Below are 15,000 nucleotides of genomic sequence, written 5' to 3'. Positions count from 1 at the left end.
CAGAAAGGCAACAACAACAACAACAACAACAACAACAACAACAACTGGATTATCATAACTGTCAGAGAGCAGAAAAGCATGTTTGAATGTAAACTGCCACACACACACTCACACACACATTCACACACACACACACACACATTCACACACACTCGGGTTATTTAAGGGAAGTGAGCGCTCTGGGTCGCTCTGGGTCGGCTTAGCTCTCGTCTTCTTGTCTTTCCCTCAGAAGAAAATAAATGTTCTCATCTTTGGACATATATTAATATATAAGTAAATATATATACATACATAAATACATATATATATATATACAGTATATATATATAAACATATATATACATATATATATATATATGAATAAAACAAAGGAATAATTTAAATCAGACTTTGGCCTCACAGAAGAACATGTGTTTGTCTTTTCATGTGTTGGTAATAATACAAATACAGAATATCCCCATCACCGTCTTCATCCGTCACACTTCTATAACAATATAGTGGTAATTATTAATCATGCTCTCAACCAACCAGCTCTGGAAACAGTTTGAATGAACCTGGTGGGAAATGCAGCTTCCATCGTTTTAATGAAAGAAGTTGCTCGGGAGGGTTGCCTCCCGGTAACTAGGCAACCGAGCGCTGCGATGAGGACGAGGAGGAGGAAGGTAATTTAGCGTTAAGCCTCACCGGCTCGAACTGAACTAAGACCGATGGGTTTCCAGCACCGTGAATCCCTCACGGTCGCTTGGGTTTTTGGCGTGACCTTTCGTGACCTCGTGGGACGACTTACACAATAACAATACTCACACAATCAGAACCACAGCGGTGAGCCGCTCACCTCTAGCTGCTGCCGTGGTTACGGTCATCTCCCAGACGCCGACCACCAGCACCATCACCAGGAGAGCACCTTTACTTCTGATCCCCGGGTTCCCCTCACTCATCCTGGAGAGGGAGAGAGAGGGGGGGGGGGAGAGAGAGAGAGAGAAAGAGAAAGAGAGAGAGAACCACCGGTCGGTTAATCATGGATGGGTTAGTGGCAGATGATATTTAACGAGGAGGAGAAGAAGGAGAACAAAAAGAATGAGAAGAAGAAGAAGAAGAAAAAGAAGAAGAAGAAGAAGAAGCTCCGCTAGCTCTCACGATATAACAGTTTATTTTGTATAGCCCGATATCACAAATTACAAACTCTCCTCAGAGAGCTTTACACACAGACGTCCCTGACCTTTGACCTTTGACCTCTGACCTCACATCAGATCAGGAACAAGAAAAGAAGAAAAACTTTCACCGGGAAATAAAAACGAAAACACCTTCAGGAGAACAACAGAGGAGGATCCCTCAGAACAATAGATGTCATGTGACCAGATGAACAATAGATGTCATGTGACTAGATGAACAATAGATGTCATGTGACCAGATGAACAATAGATGTCATGTGACCAGATGAACAATAGATGTCATGTGACCAGATGAACAATAGATGTCATGAGACCAGATGAACAATAGATGTCATGTGACAAGGTGAACAATAGATGTCATGAGACCAGATGAACAATAGATGTCATGTGACCAGATGAACAATAGATGTCATGTGACCAGATGAACAATAGATGTCATGAGACCAGATGAACAATAGATGTCATGTGACAAGGTGAACAATAGATGTCATGTGACCAGGTGAACAATAGATGTCATGTGACCATATGATCAATAGATGTCATGTGACCAGATGAACAATAGATGTCATGTGACCAGATGAACAATAGATGTCATGTGACCAGATGAACAATAGATGTCATGTGACCAGATGAACAATAGATGTCATGTGACTAGATGAACAATATATGTCATGTGACCAGATGAACAATAGATGTCATGTGACCAGATGAACAATAGATGTCATGTGACCAGATGAACAATGTGACCAGATGAACAATATATGTCATGTGACCAGATGAACAATAGATGTCATGTGACTAGATGAACAATAGATGTCATGTGACAAGGTGAACAATAGATGTCATGAGACCAGATGAACAATAGATGTCATGTGACCAGATGAACAATAGATGTCATGTGACCAGATGAACAATAGATGTCATGTGACCAGATGAACAATAGATGTCATGTGACAAGGTGAACAATAGATGTCATGTGACCAGATGAACAATAGATGTCATGTGACCAGGTGAACAATAGATGTCATGTGACCAGATGAACAATAGATGTCATGTGACCAGATGAACAATAGATGTCATGTGACCAGATGAACAATAGATGTCATGTGACCAGATGAACAATAGATGTCATGTGACCAGATGATCAATAGATGTCATGTGACCAGATGAACAATAGATGTCATGTGACCAGATGAACAATAGATGTCATGTGACCAGATGATCAATAGATGTCATGTGACCAGGTGATCAATAGATGTCATGTGACCAGGTGAACAATAGATGTCATGTGACCAGATGAACAATAGATGTCATGTGACAAGGTGAACAATAGATGTCATGAGACCAGATGAACAATAGATGTCATGTGACCAGATGAACAATAGATGTCATGTGACCAGGTGAACAATAGATGTCATGAGACCAGATGAACAATAGATGTCATGTGACCAGGTGAACAATAGATGTCATGTGACCAGATGAACAATAGATGTCATGAGACCAGATGAACAATAGATGTCTTGTGACCAGATGAACAATAGATGTCATGTGACCAGATGAACAATAGATGTCATGTGACCAGGTGAACAATAGATGTCATGTGACCTGATGAACAATAGATGTCATGTGACCAGATGAACAATAGATGTCATGTGACCAGGTGAACAATAGATGTCATGAGACCAGATGAACAATAGATGTCATGTGACCAGGTGAACAATAGATGTCATGTGACCAGATGAACAATAGATGTCATGAGACCAGATGAACAATAGATGTCATGAGACCAGATGAACAATAGATGTCTTGTGACCAGATGAACAATAGATGTCATGTGACAAGGTGAACAATAGATGTCATGAGACCAGATGAACAATAGATGTCATGAGACCAGATGAACAATAGATGTCATGTGACCAGATGAACAATAGATGTCATGTGACCAGATGAACAATAGATGTCATGAGACCAGATGAACAATAGATGTCATGTGACCAGATGAACAATAGATGTCATGAGACCAGATGAACAATAGATGTCTTGTGACCAGATGAACAATAGATGTCATGTGACCAGATGAACAATAGATGTCATGAGACCAGATGAACAATAGATGTCATGAGACCAGATGAACAATAGATGTCATGTGACCAGATGAACAATAGATGTCATGTGACTAGATGAACAATAGATGTCATGTGACCAGATGAACAATAGATGTCATGTGACCAGATGAACAATAGATGTCATGTGACCAGATGAACAATAGATGTCATGTGACCAGATGAACAATAGATGTCATGTGACCAGGTGAACAATAGATGTCATGTGACCAGGTGAACAATAGATGTCATGTGACCAGGTGAACAATAGATGTCATGTGACCAGATGAACAATAGATGTCATGTGACCTGATGAACAATAGATGTCATGTGACCAGGTGAACAATAGATGTCATGTGACCAGGTGAACAATAGATGTCATGTGACAAGGTGAACAATAGATGTCATGAGACCAGATGAACAATAGATGTCATGTGGCCAGATGAACAATAGATGTCATGTGACCAGGTGAACAATAGATGTCATGTGACCAGATGAACAATAGATGTCATGTGACAAGGTGAACAATAGATGTCATGTGACCAGATGAACAATAGATGTCATGTGACCAGATGAACAATAGATGTCATGAGACCAGATGAACAATAGATGTCTTGTGACCAGATGAACAATAGATGTCATGTGACCAGATGAACAATAGATGTCATGAGACCAGATGAACAATAGATGTCTTGTGACCAGATGAACAATAGATGTCATGTGACCAGATGAACAATAGATGTCATGTGACCAGATGAACAATAGATGTCATGTGACCAGGTGAACAATAGATGTCATGTGACCAGATGAACAATAGATGTCATGAGACCAGATGAACAATAGATGTCATGTGACCAGATGAACAATAGATGTCATGTGACCAGGTGAACAGTCGATTGGCATTTCAGGCACGGCACTAATTTGGTTTAAATCCTATTTATCAGATCGATCTCAGTTTGTATTTGTAAACGATGACGCCTCGATAACCACCAACGTTAATCACGGAGTTCCACAAGGTTCTGTGCTTGGACCAATTTTATTTACCTTATACATGCTTCCTTTGGGCAATATTATCAGGAAACACTCCATAAACTTTCATTGTTATGCAGATGATACTCAACTATATTTATCGATAAAACCAGAGGAGAGCAACCAACTCTGTAAAATTCAAGCATGTCTTAAAGACATAAAACATGGATGACCTGCAACTTCTTGATGTTAAACTCAGACAAAACCAAGTAATTTTAATCGGCCCTGAGCACCTCAGAGATCAATTATCTGGTGATGTGGATTCTGTAGACGGCATTGCCCTGGCATCCAACACCACTGTAAAGAATCTTGGCGTTATCTTTGATCGGGACTTGTCCTTTAACTCCCACGTAAAGCAAATCTCAAGGACTGCATTCTTTCATCTACGTAATATTTCAAAATCAGGCACATCTTGTCTCAAAAGATGCAGAAAAATTGGTTCACGCTTCGTTACTTGAGACTGGATTACTGCAACTCCTTATTAGCAGGCTGCTCTAATAAATCTCTTAGGTCCCTCCAGTTGATCCAGAATGCTGCAGCTCGTGTTCTCACTAAAACTAAGAAAGAGATCACATCACTCCTGCACTAGCTGCTCTGCACTGGCTCCCAGTAAAATCAAGAATCACTTTTAAAATTCTTCTCTTAACCTACAAAGCCTTGATTGGTGATGCTCCATCATATCTTAAGGAGCTTGTCGTACCATATTGCCCCACTAGAGAGCTACGCTCACTAAATGCGGGACTACTTGTAGTTCCTAGAGTCTTAAAAGTAGAATGGGAGCCAGAGCCTTTAGTTATCAAGCTCCTCTTTTATGGAACCAGCTTCCAATTTCAGTCCGGGAGGCAGACACAGTCACCTCGTTTAAGAGTAGACTTAAGACCTTCCTCTTTGACAGAGCTTATAGTTAGGGCTGAATCAGGTTTGCCCTGGTCCAGCCCCTTGATATGCTGCTATAGGCTTATAGCTGCCGGGGACGTTTTAGGATGCACTGAGTACCTATCTCCTCTTTTTCTCTCCTTAAGGATGAATTTTCATCTCTCAATCACACGTTACTAACTCTGCTTTCTCCCGGAAGTCCTTTTGACTTTACGTCTCATGGGGTCATCGGACCCTATGAGACGGCATAGATCCTATCTGCCTGATGGATCGTCTGGGTCGTGGAATTCCTGCTCATGACTACGCCACTGTCCTGTTGAGACTCCGCCACTCCTCCTCCCCACCGCCATCTGCCTGATGGATCGTGGAGGTCTCCATCGTGGAATATGCCTACTATGAACTATTCATACACTCTGTCATATTCATTGAATGTATTTTAACTCTAAATCTGTCCTTCTGTACACATTACATCTATTGCATCTGTCCATCCTAGGAGAGGGATCCTCCTCTGTTGCTCTCCTCCAGGTTTCTTCCCTTTTTTTCCCCCTGAAGGGTTATTTGGGAGTTTTTCCTGGTCCGATGTGAGGTTTTGGGGCAGGGATGTCTATGTGTACAGATTGTAAAGCACTCCGAGACAAATTTGTAATTTGTGAAATTGGGCTATACAAATAAACTGAATTGAATTGAATTGAATGTGACCAGGTGAACAATAGATGTCATGTGACCAGATGAACAATAGATGTCATGTGACAAGGTGAACAATAGATGTCATGAGACCAGATGAACAATAGATGTCATGTGACCAGATGATCAATAGATGTCATGTGACCAGGTGATCAATAGATGTCATGTGACCAGGTGAACAATAGATGTCATGTGACCAGATGAACAATAGATGTCATGTGACCAGATGAACAATAGATGTCATGTGACAAGGTGAACAATAGATGTCATGAGACCAGATGAACAATAGATGTCATGTGACCAGATGATCAATAGATGTCATGAGACCAGATGAACAATAGATGTCATGTGACCAGATGATCAACAGATGTTATGTGACCAGATGAACAATAGATGTCATGTGACCAGGTGAACAATAGATGTCATGTGACCAGGTGAACAATAGATGTCTTGTGACCAGATGAACAATAGATGTCATGTGACCAGATGAACAATAGATGTCATGAGACCAGATGAACAATAGATGTCATGTGACCAGATGATCAACAGATGTTATGTGACCAGGTGAACAATAGATGTCATGTGACCAGGTAAACAATAGATGTCATGTGACCAGATGAACAATAGATGTCATGAGACCAGATGAACAATAGATGACATGTGACCAGATGAACAATAGATGTCATGAGACCAGATGAACAATAGATGTCATGTGACCAGGTAAACAATAGATGTCATGTGACCAGATGAACAATAGATGTCATGTGACCAGATGAACAATAGATGTCATGTGACCAGATGAACAATAGATGTCATGTGACCAGATGAACAATAGATGTCATGTGACCAGATGAACAATAGATGTCATGTGACCAGATGAACAATAGATGTCATGTAACCAGATGAACAATAGATGTCATGTGACCAGATGAACAATAGATGTCATGTGACTAGATGAACAATAGATGTCATGTGACTAGATGAACAATAGATGTCATGTAACCAGATGAACAATAGATGTCATGTGACCAGATGATCAATAGATGTCATGTGACCAGATGAACAATAGATGTCATGTGACCAGATGAACAATAGATGTCATGTGACCAGATGAACAATAGATGTCATGTAACCAGATGAACAATAGATGTCATGTGACCAGGTGAACAATAGATGTCATGTGACTAGATGAACAATAGATGTCATGTGACCAGATGAACAATAGATGTCATGTGACTAGATGAACAATAGATGTCATGTGACCAGATGAACAATAGATGTCATGTGACCAGATGAACAATAGATGTCATGTGACCAGATGAACAATAGATGTCATGTGACCAGATGAACAATAGATGTCATGAGACCAGATGAACAATAGATGTCATGTGACCTGATGAACAATAGATGTCATGTGACCAGGTGAACAATAGATGTCATGTAACCAGATGAACAATAGATGTCATGTAACCAGATGAACAATAGATGTCATGAGACCAGATGAACAATAGATGTCATGTGACCTGATGAACAATAGATGTCATGTGACCAGATGAACAATAGATGTCATGACAATAGATGTCATGTGACCAGATGAACAATAGATGTCATGATGAACAATAGATGTCATGTGACTGATGAACAATAGATGTCATGTGACCAGATGAACAATAGATGTCATGTGACCAGATGAACAATAGATGTCATGTGACCAGATGAACAATAGATGTCATGTGACCAGAGGAACAATAGATGTCATGTGACCAGATGAACAATAGATGTCATGTGACCAGATGAACAATAGATGTCATGTGACCAGGTGAACAATAGATGTCATGTGACCAGATGAACAATAGATGTCATGTGACCTGATGAACAATAGATGTCATGTGACTAGATGAACAATAGATGTCATGTGACCAGATGAACAATAGATGTCATGTGACCAGATGAACAATAGATGTCATGTGACCAGATGAACAATAGATGTCATGTGACCAGAGGAACAATAGATGTCATGTGACCAGAGGAACAATAGATGTCATGTGACCAGATGAACAATAGATGTCATGTGACCAGGTGAACAATAGATGTCATGTGACCAGATGAACAATAGATGAACAATAGATGTCATGTGACCAGATGAACAATAGATGTCATGTGACCAGATGAACAATAGATGTCATGTGACCAGGTGAACAATAGATGTCATGTGACCAGATGAACAATAGATGTCATGTGACCAGAGGAACAATAGATGTCATGTGACCAGAGGAACAATAAATGTCATGTGACCAGGTGAACAATAGATGTCATGTGACCAGATGAACAATAGATGTCATGTGACCAGATGAACAATAGATGTCATGTGACCAGATGAACAATAGATGTCATGTGACCAGATGAACAATAGATGTCATGTGACCAGAGGAACAATAGATGTCATGTGACCAGATGAACAATAGATGTCATGTGACCAGATGAACAATAGATGTCATGTGACCAGATGAACAATAGATGTCATGTGACCAGATGAACAATAGATGTCATGTGACCAGGTGAACAATAGATGTCATGTGACCAGATGAACAATAGATGTCATGTGACCAGATGAACAATAGATGTCATGTGACTAGATGAACAATAGATGTCATGTGACCATATGATCAATAGATGTCATGTGACCAGATGAACAATAGATGTCATGTGACTAGATGAACAATAGATGTCATGTGACCAGATGAACAATAGGTGTCATGTGACCAGGTGAACAATAGATGTCATGTGACCAGGTGAACAATAGATGTCATGTGACCAGATGAACAATAGATGTCATGTGACCAGATGAACAATAGATGTCATGTGACCAGGTGAACAATAGATGTCATGTGACTAGATGAACAATAGATGTCATGTGACCAGATGAACAATAGATGTCATGTGACCAGATGAACAATAGATGTCATGTGACCAGATGATCAATAGATGTCATGTGACCAGATGAACAATAGATGTCATGTGACCAGGTGAACAATAGATGTCATGTGACCAGATGAACAATAGATGTCATGTGACCAGATGAACAATAGATGTCATGTGACCAGGTGAACAATAGATGTCATGTGACCAGATGAACAATAGATGTCATGTGACCAGAGGAACAATAGATGTCATGTGACCAGGTGAACAATAGATGTCATGTGACCAGATGAACAATAGATGTCATGTGACCAGATGAACAATAGATGACATGTGACCAGATGAACAATAGATGTCATGTGACCAGATGAACAATAGATGTCATGTGACTAGATGAACAATAGATGTCATGTGACCAGATGAACAATAGATGTCATGTGACCAGATGAACAATAGATGTCATGAGACCAGATGATCAATAGATGTCATGTGACCAGATGAACAATAGATGTCATGAGACCAGATGATCAATAGATGTCATGTGACCAGATGAACAATAGATGTCATGTGACCAGGTGAACAATAGATGTCATGTGACCAGATGAACAATAGATGTCATGTGACCAGGTGAACAATAGATGTCATGTGACCAGATGAACAATAGATGTCATGTGACCAGATGAACAATAGATGTCATGTGACCAGATGAACAATAGATGTCATGTGACCAGATGAACAATAGATGTCATGTGACAGATGAACAATAGATGTCATGTGACCAGATGAACAATAGATGTCATGTGACCAGATGAACAATAGATGTCATGTGACCAGATGAACAATAGATGTCATATGACCAGATGATCAATAGATGTCATGTGACCAGGTGAACAATAGAGGTCATGTGACCAGATGAACAATAGATGTCATGTGACCTGATGAACAATAGATGTCATGTGACCAGATGAACAATAGATGTCATGTGACAGATGAACAATAGATGTCATGTGACCAGATGAACAATAGATGTCATGTGACCAGATGAACAATAGATGTCATGTGACCAGATGAACAATAGATGTCATGTGACCAGATGAACAATAGATGTCATGTGACCAGATGAACAATAGATGTCATGTGACCAGATGAACAATAGATGTCATGTGACCAGATGAACAATAGATGTCATGTGACCAGATGAACAATAGATGTCATGTGACTAGATGAACAATAGATGTCATGTGACCAGATGAACAATAGATGTCATGTGACCAGATGAACAATAGATGTCATGTGACCTGATGAACAATAGATGTCATGTGACCAGTCGACCCCCCCCCCCCTAATGAAGTGGCCCCCCTGCTCGCCATCTGGCCCCCGGGTGGCGTTCTCGTATTTCCGCCGCGGATGCGGAGCGGCGCTGTAATTACTGGAAGAGGCGTCGGTGTCGGATGTCGCGAGCGGACAAAGTTACACGCTGCGTCGCCGACGCTTTATTTACCGCCGCGATGGACCCCCCCGGGTTGTGTGTGTAATTAAGTTCATCTGGCGGCGTGACCTTTAACCCCCATTCACCCAGAGACTCACAGGCGCCGCCGCGTTGCCCCTGAGCGATAGAGGAGTGAGTTTAGCATCTATTACTTTGCTGTATTTTACTCTGGGATTTAACGCACCAACAACAACAACAACAACAACAACAAAGAAGGAATCTTTAGTTCACTTGATGTTGATGAACTTCATTTCGCCATTTTTTTTATTGCACGTCCTGGAATGATCAAGAAATGAGTCGTCAGGGTTAGCGTTAGCATGAGAGCTTCAGGCTACGTGTGTTACCGCTACATTAGCTTGACAGTTAGCTCAGGTTGTCACGTTAGCTAACTTTTCAAACTTCAACTTGTGAATGTGTCGAGACACAAATGTCGACCGCTCTGAGAAACAGGACAACATTCAGACAGGAAGCTGCGGCACGCACACGCCGAGCTAACGCTCTTCTTCAGCTGTCGGCTATAATTAGCTAACGAGTATTTCTGCACGGAGTCTCCGTGACGGAGAGACGTTTCTGCTGGCAGATTGTGACGCCTCGACGAAGCCCGTGTGCACAGGCAGGTGAGAGCTTACCAGAGATTTAGTTCGTTTGTCGATACCAAGTACGCTAAGTACACACTTGTGTACTTTTGGGATTGTGATTTGGGGGCGCAGGAACCGAAAGACGGACGCAGCTGACTTGATGACGTCATCGCCTCCTGAGCTCCGCTTCTTCACTGGGAAGGATCTTTATAGCCAAACTGAATATATATATACATCTATACATCAGTGGCGGGCCGTGGGCCTGGGGCCTGGGCCTTCAGTGAGGTCCTACACAGTCCCACCCGAATTAATCCACCTCTTATTCCTCTCATTATGATGCCATGGCTCTTGACCAGGGCTCAATACGTCGATCGCGGCGTAGTATTGGTAGATCGCATGACATTAAAAACAATTGGCCCGCCCCCGTCATTTTCTCTATAGCACGTCTTTGTTCATTTATTAAACTAAACAGCCGTCTGATGTTGATCGTATCTACACAACAGCATGTCATTTCTCTCGGCTCTCCGTCTCGCGCGCTGCAGAATGCGCGCATCGGGACGGAGAAAAAGAAGAAGAAAAAGTCACTTGCACTCGTTTGTTCACTAAACAGGGCATTGTCGCACCCAAAGCAGATTTCAAGTATATGCTCGACCAAATCGACATCTTCTCCTCCTTCCGCCATTGTGGGTTGAAAAAACAGCTTTGTAGTCCGCGAATTAATTCCTTTATCAAATTCAGTTTCCTAGTTCTGAGGTTTTGCATTTACCTGCCCATAGGCCCCGCCTCTCAATATTGGTAATCCAATCAAAAGACGTGCAGCACTCCGCCTGCTCGCTGCTCCTGTGCGGCTTTCGGGGCCTTCTAGAAGGCCTACAGGAGCCAACTCTAAAGCTGATTGGTTGACACAACATTGTCATTCCCATTCACTTGAAGCTACCAGCGCCCGCAATGTTGATTCTGAAGGCCTAAGGGCAGATGTTAGCCCCCTGGCAACACACGATGGCTGAATATGATTGGATAAAAGATCTAACATAAAGACCAGCCCTCCAAATCTCAACCTGGCGCTGGCAGCAGCGCAACCAAGAGGAACGCTATGAAATTAAGCTGGTCTACCTGCTAAGGCCATCCGACCCCTGCAGCTCATCCAGAATGCAGCAGCTCGACTGGTCTTCAGCCTCCCGAAATTCACCCACACCACTCCGCTCCTCCGCTCTCTCCACTGGTTACCGGTGGCTGCTCGCATCCGCTTCAAAACACTGGTCCTGGCGTACCGTGCTCTAGACGGATCGGGCCCCGTCTACATCCGGGATATGGTCACACCGTACACCCCGGCACGTTCGCTCCGCTCGGCAACAGCCAATCGTCTTGTGCCTCCTGCACCTCGAGCTCATCACTCGAAATCCAGACTGTTTGCTGTCCTGCTCCTCAGTGGTGGAACCAGCTCCCCACTGACATCAGGACAGCAGAAAGTCTCTACATCTTCCGTCGGAGACTGAAAACACACCTTTTCCGACTATATCTGGATTAAAACACAGATTAGCACTTCAGTGGCACTTAGATAGCACTTACTTATGGTACTTTTGTAGTTCGACTATGTTGAGGAAATGTTACTTCCTGTATTCTTGTTGTTCTTAGTTTGTACTCTAGGTTGAAATGCACTTATTGTAAGTCGCTTTGGATAAAAGCGTCTGCTAAATGACATGTAATGTAATGTAAAGACTAACTCTTACTCTGGGAAATAATTGAATACATATTTGTGGGAAAATATATTTAGAAAAAAATATATATTCTGATGATGTTTGGGCCAGCAGAGAAGGCCTTGCTGGCCCTGACGGCCCGCCACTGCTATATATATTTATACAAACCTTGAACACTTCACTGAGTGCCAGTAAATTCAGATTCCGACCTCCTTTTCTCATTTGGCCATGTGTGTCACCGTTTTCCTCCTCCTCTCTCACAGCGACGACACGTTTCATTAGCGAGTGAAAGCCTCCGTCGCCCTGGGCCTATTTATAGGAGATGTTTGCAAAGAAAAAAACTGGGTAGCTCATCCTCCACCTGCTGCCTGCACGGCGAGGACGAGTTGGTAGGCTGCTGGAGGACGCTTAGGATGCACTGAGCTCCTCTCTCCTCTCTCCTCTCTCCTTATGGACGCTTAGGATGCACTGAGCTCCTCTCTCCTCTCCTCTCCTCTCTCCTTAGGGATGCATTTTCATCTCTCAATCACACGTTACTAACTCTTTCTCCCCGGAGTCCTTGTGACTTCACGTCTCATGGGGTCATCGGACCCTATGAGACGGCATAGATCCTATCTGCTGATGGATCATCGAGGTCTGGGTCGTGGAATTCCTGCTCCTGACTACGCCACTGTCCTGTTGAGACTCCGCCCACTGTTGAGACTCCGCCCACTCCTCCTCTCTACCTCCACCTGATGGATGGTGGAGGTCTGGATGGTGGAATATGCCGACTACCAACTCTTCATCCACTCTGTCATCTTCATTGTGTTGTTCCTGTGTTTTAATTATTGTGTAATGATTCCTTCTGGTCACATGACATCTATGACACCTGTCCATCCTGGAGAGGGATCCTCCTCTGTTCTCTCCTCAAGGGGTCTGACCTTTTACCCTGAAGGGTTGTTTGGGAGTTGTTCCTGATCCGATGTGAGGTCAAAGGTCAAAGGTCAGGGATGTCTATGTGTACAGATTGTAAAGCACTCTGAGACACATTTGTAATTTGTGAAAATGGGCTAGGGGGGGGGGGGGGGCCTTCGGTTTCAAACCAGACCGAAGACGCCGCCGAGGCAGAGCGCGTCTCAGCGCCGTTACCCGACCCTGGCGCTGAGTGCCCTCTCAGAGCGTTAACCACCGCCACGACCTTCCGTAACGACACGCGGAGATGCTATCCGAGAGGCCGACCGCGACCGACACACGGTCTGGACCAGAGGTTTCCCCTCTGGTCAAAGTGTCGATGCATCAGCGGCTCACGAGCCCCACGTGCTATTTTCAGTCCGACCGCCGCAGCCGGACCTCTCCGGAACCTTCTGATCGTCCCGGTCTCATAACTCTCCAGCTGGCTGCCTCCCTGTAACTCAGGCAGGTGCTCAGACACGTCGGGGGAGGGGCTCAAACCCCAAAAAAGGCAACCATCGCCAAAATGATTCATCTATTGATCATTGCAACTTGAAGTGAGCAAGTAACACCTGGAACACATCGTGTCGGGAGACATGAGAGATAAACACAATGACATGTTTTCTATTACAATTTCATTTACAAAATGAGAGGAGCGAAAAATTATATATAATGAATGATATATTTCTATATATATATATTTATTTTTTTAGACCACTTAGCTCTACATTCACTTTACTCCACCCACAGACAGAACGATCAATCGATCGGCTGCCCATCAAAAAATGACAGATCAGTCTCATATTTCCACTTTTTTGCCAGACACATTTAGACCCAAGCTTCACACACACACACACACACACACACACACACACACACACACACGCACACACACACACACGCACGCACGCACACACACAAAATGTAGAAAATAGACTTTGAGGGCCCTTCAGCCTTTAGTCGGGTCCAAAAGGTTCCTCGGCTTATCGGGATTTCGCTGCACTGGTTCTCCCGCCGCTCTCCTACTCCTCAATAATTACAGGCTGCAATATGAGTCAACTACTTATATATAAACTGGCATGACACATATGTGGATTTCATATGAAGGTTCCACAGAGAGAAAGTGGAAGCTACCAAAAAACCACAAGAACCACAGAGCCACAGAACCACAAGAGCCACAGAACCACAGAACCACAGAGCCACAGAACCACAGAACCACAGAGCCACAGAACCACAGAACCACAGGGCCACAGAGCCACAGAACCACAGAACCACAGAGCCACAGAACCACAGAACCACAGAGCCACAGAACCACAGAGCCACAGAGCCACAGAACTACAGAGCCACAGAGCCACAGAACCACATAACCACAGAACCACAGAGCCACAGAACCACAGAACCACAGAGCCACAGAACCACAGAGCCACAGAAACACAGAGCCACAGAGCCACAGAACCACAGAGCCTGTCCATCACAACATTGATACTCTGTGAGACGTCTGTCAAGGCTCAAGAGGAGAATAGA

General features: G+C 43.2%; 1 protein-coding gene across 1 annotated transcript in view; it reads right to left on the bottom strand.

Annotated features, from left to right (window-relative positions):
* LOC130200408 (chemokine-like protein TAFA-2) overlaps positions 1-15,000 on the bottom strand; it is a 54,598-nt gene that overhangs the window by 19,340 nt on the left and 20,258 nt on the right. The window contains exon 2 of the mRNA XM_056424671.1: positions 836-939. Coding sequence (XP_056280646.1) covers positions 836-938 — 103 coding nt within the window. The 5' untranslated portion in view covers position 939. The remainder of the gene's footprint in view (positions 1-835; positions 940-15,000) is intronic.

This window comes from Pseudoliparis swirei, chromosome 10 (genome assembly GCF_029220125.1).
Source record: "Pseudoliparis swirei isolate HS2019 ecotype Mariana Trench chromosome 10, NWPU_hadal_v1, whole genome shotgun sequence".
Classification (NCBI taxonomy): domain Eukaryota; kingdom Metazoa; phylum Chordata; class Actinopteri; order Perciformes; family Liparidae; genus Pseudoliparis; species Pseudoliparis swirei.
This window is presented reverse-complemented; position numbering and strand designations above follow the sequence as displayed.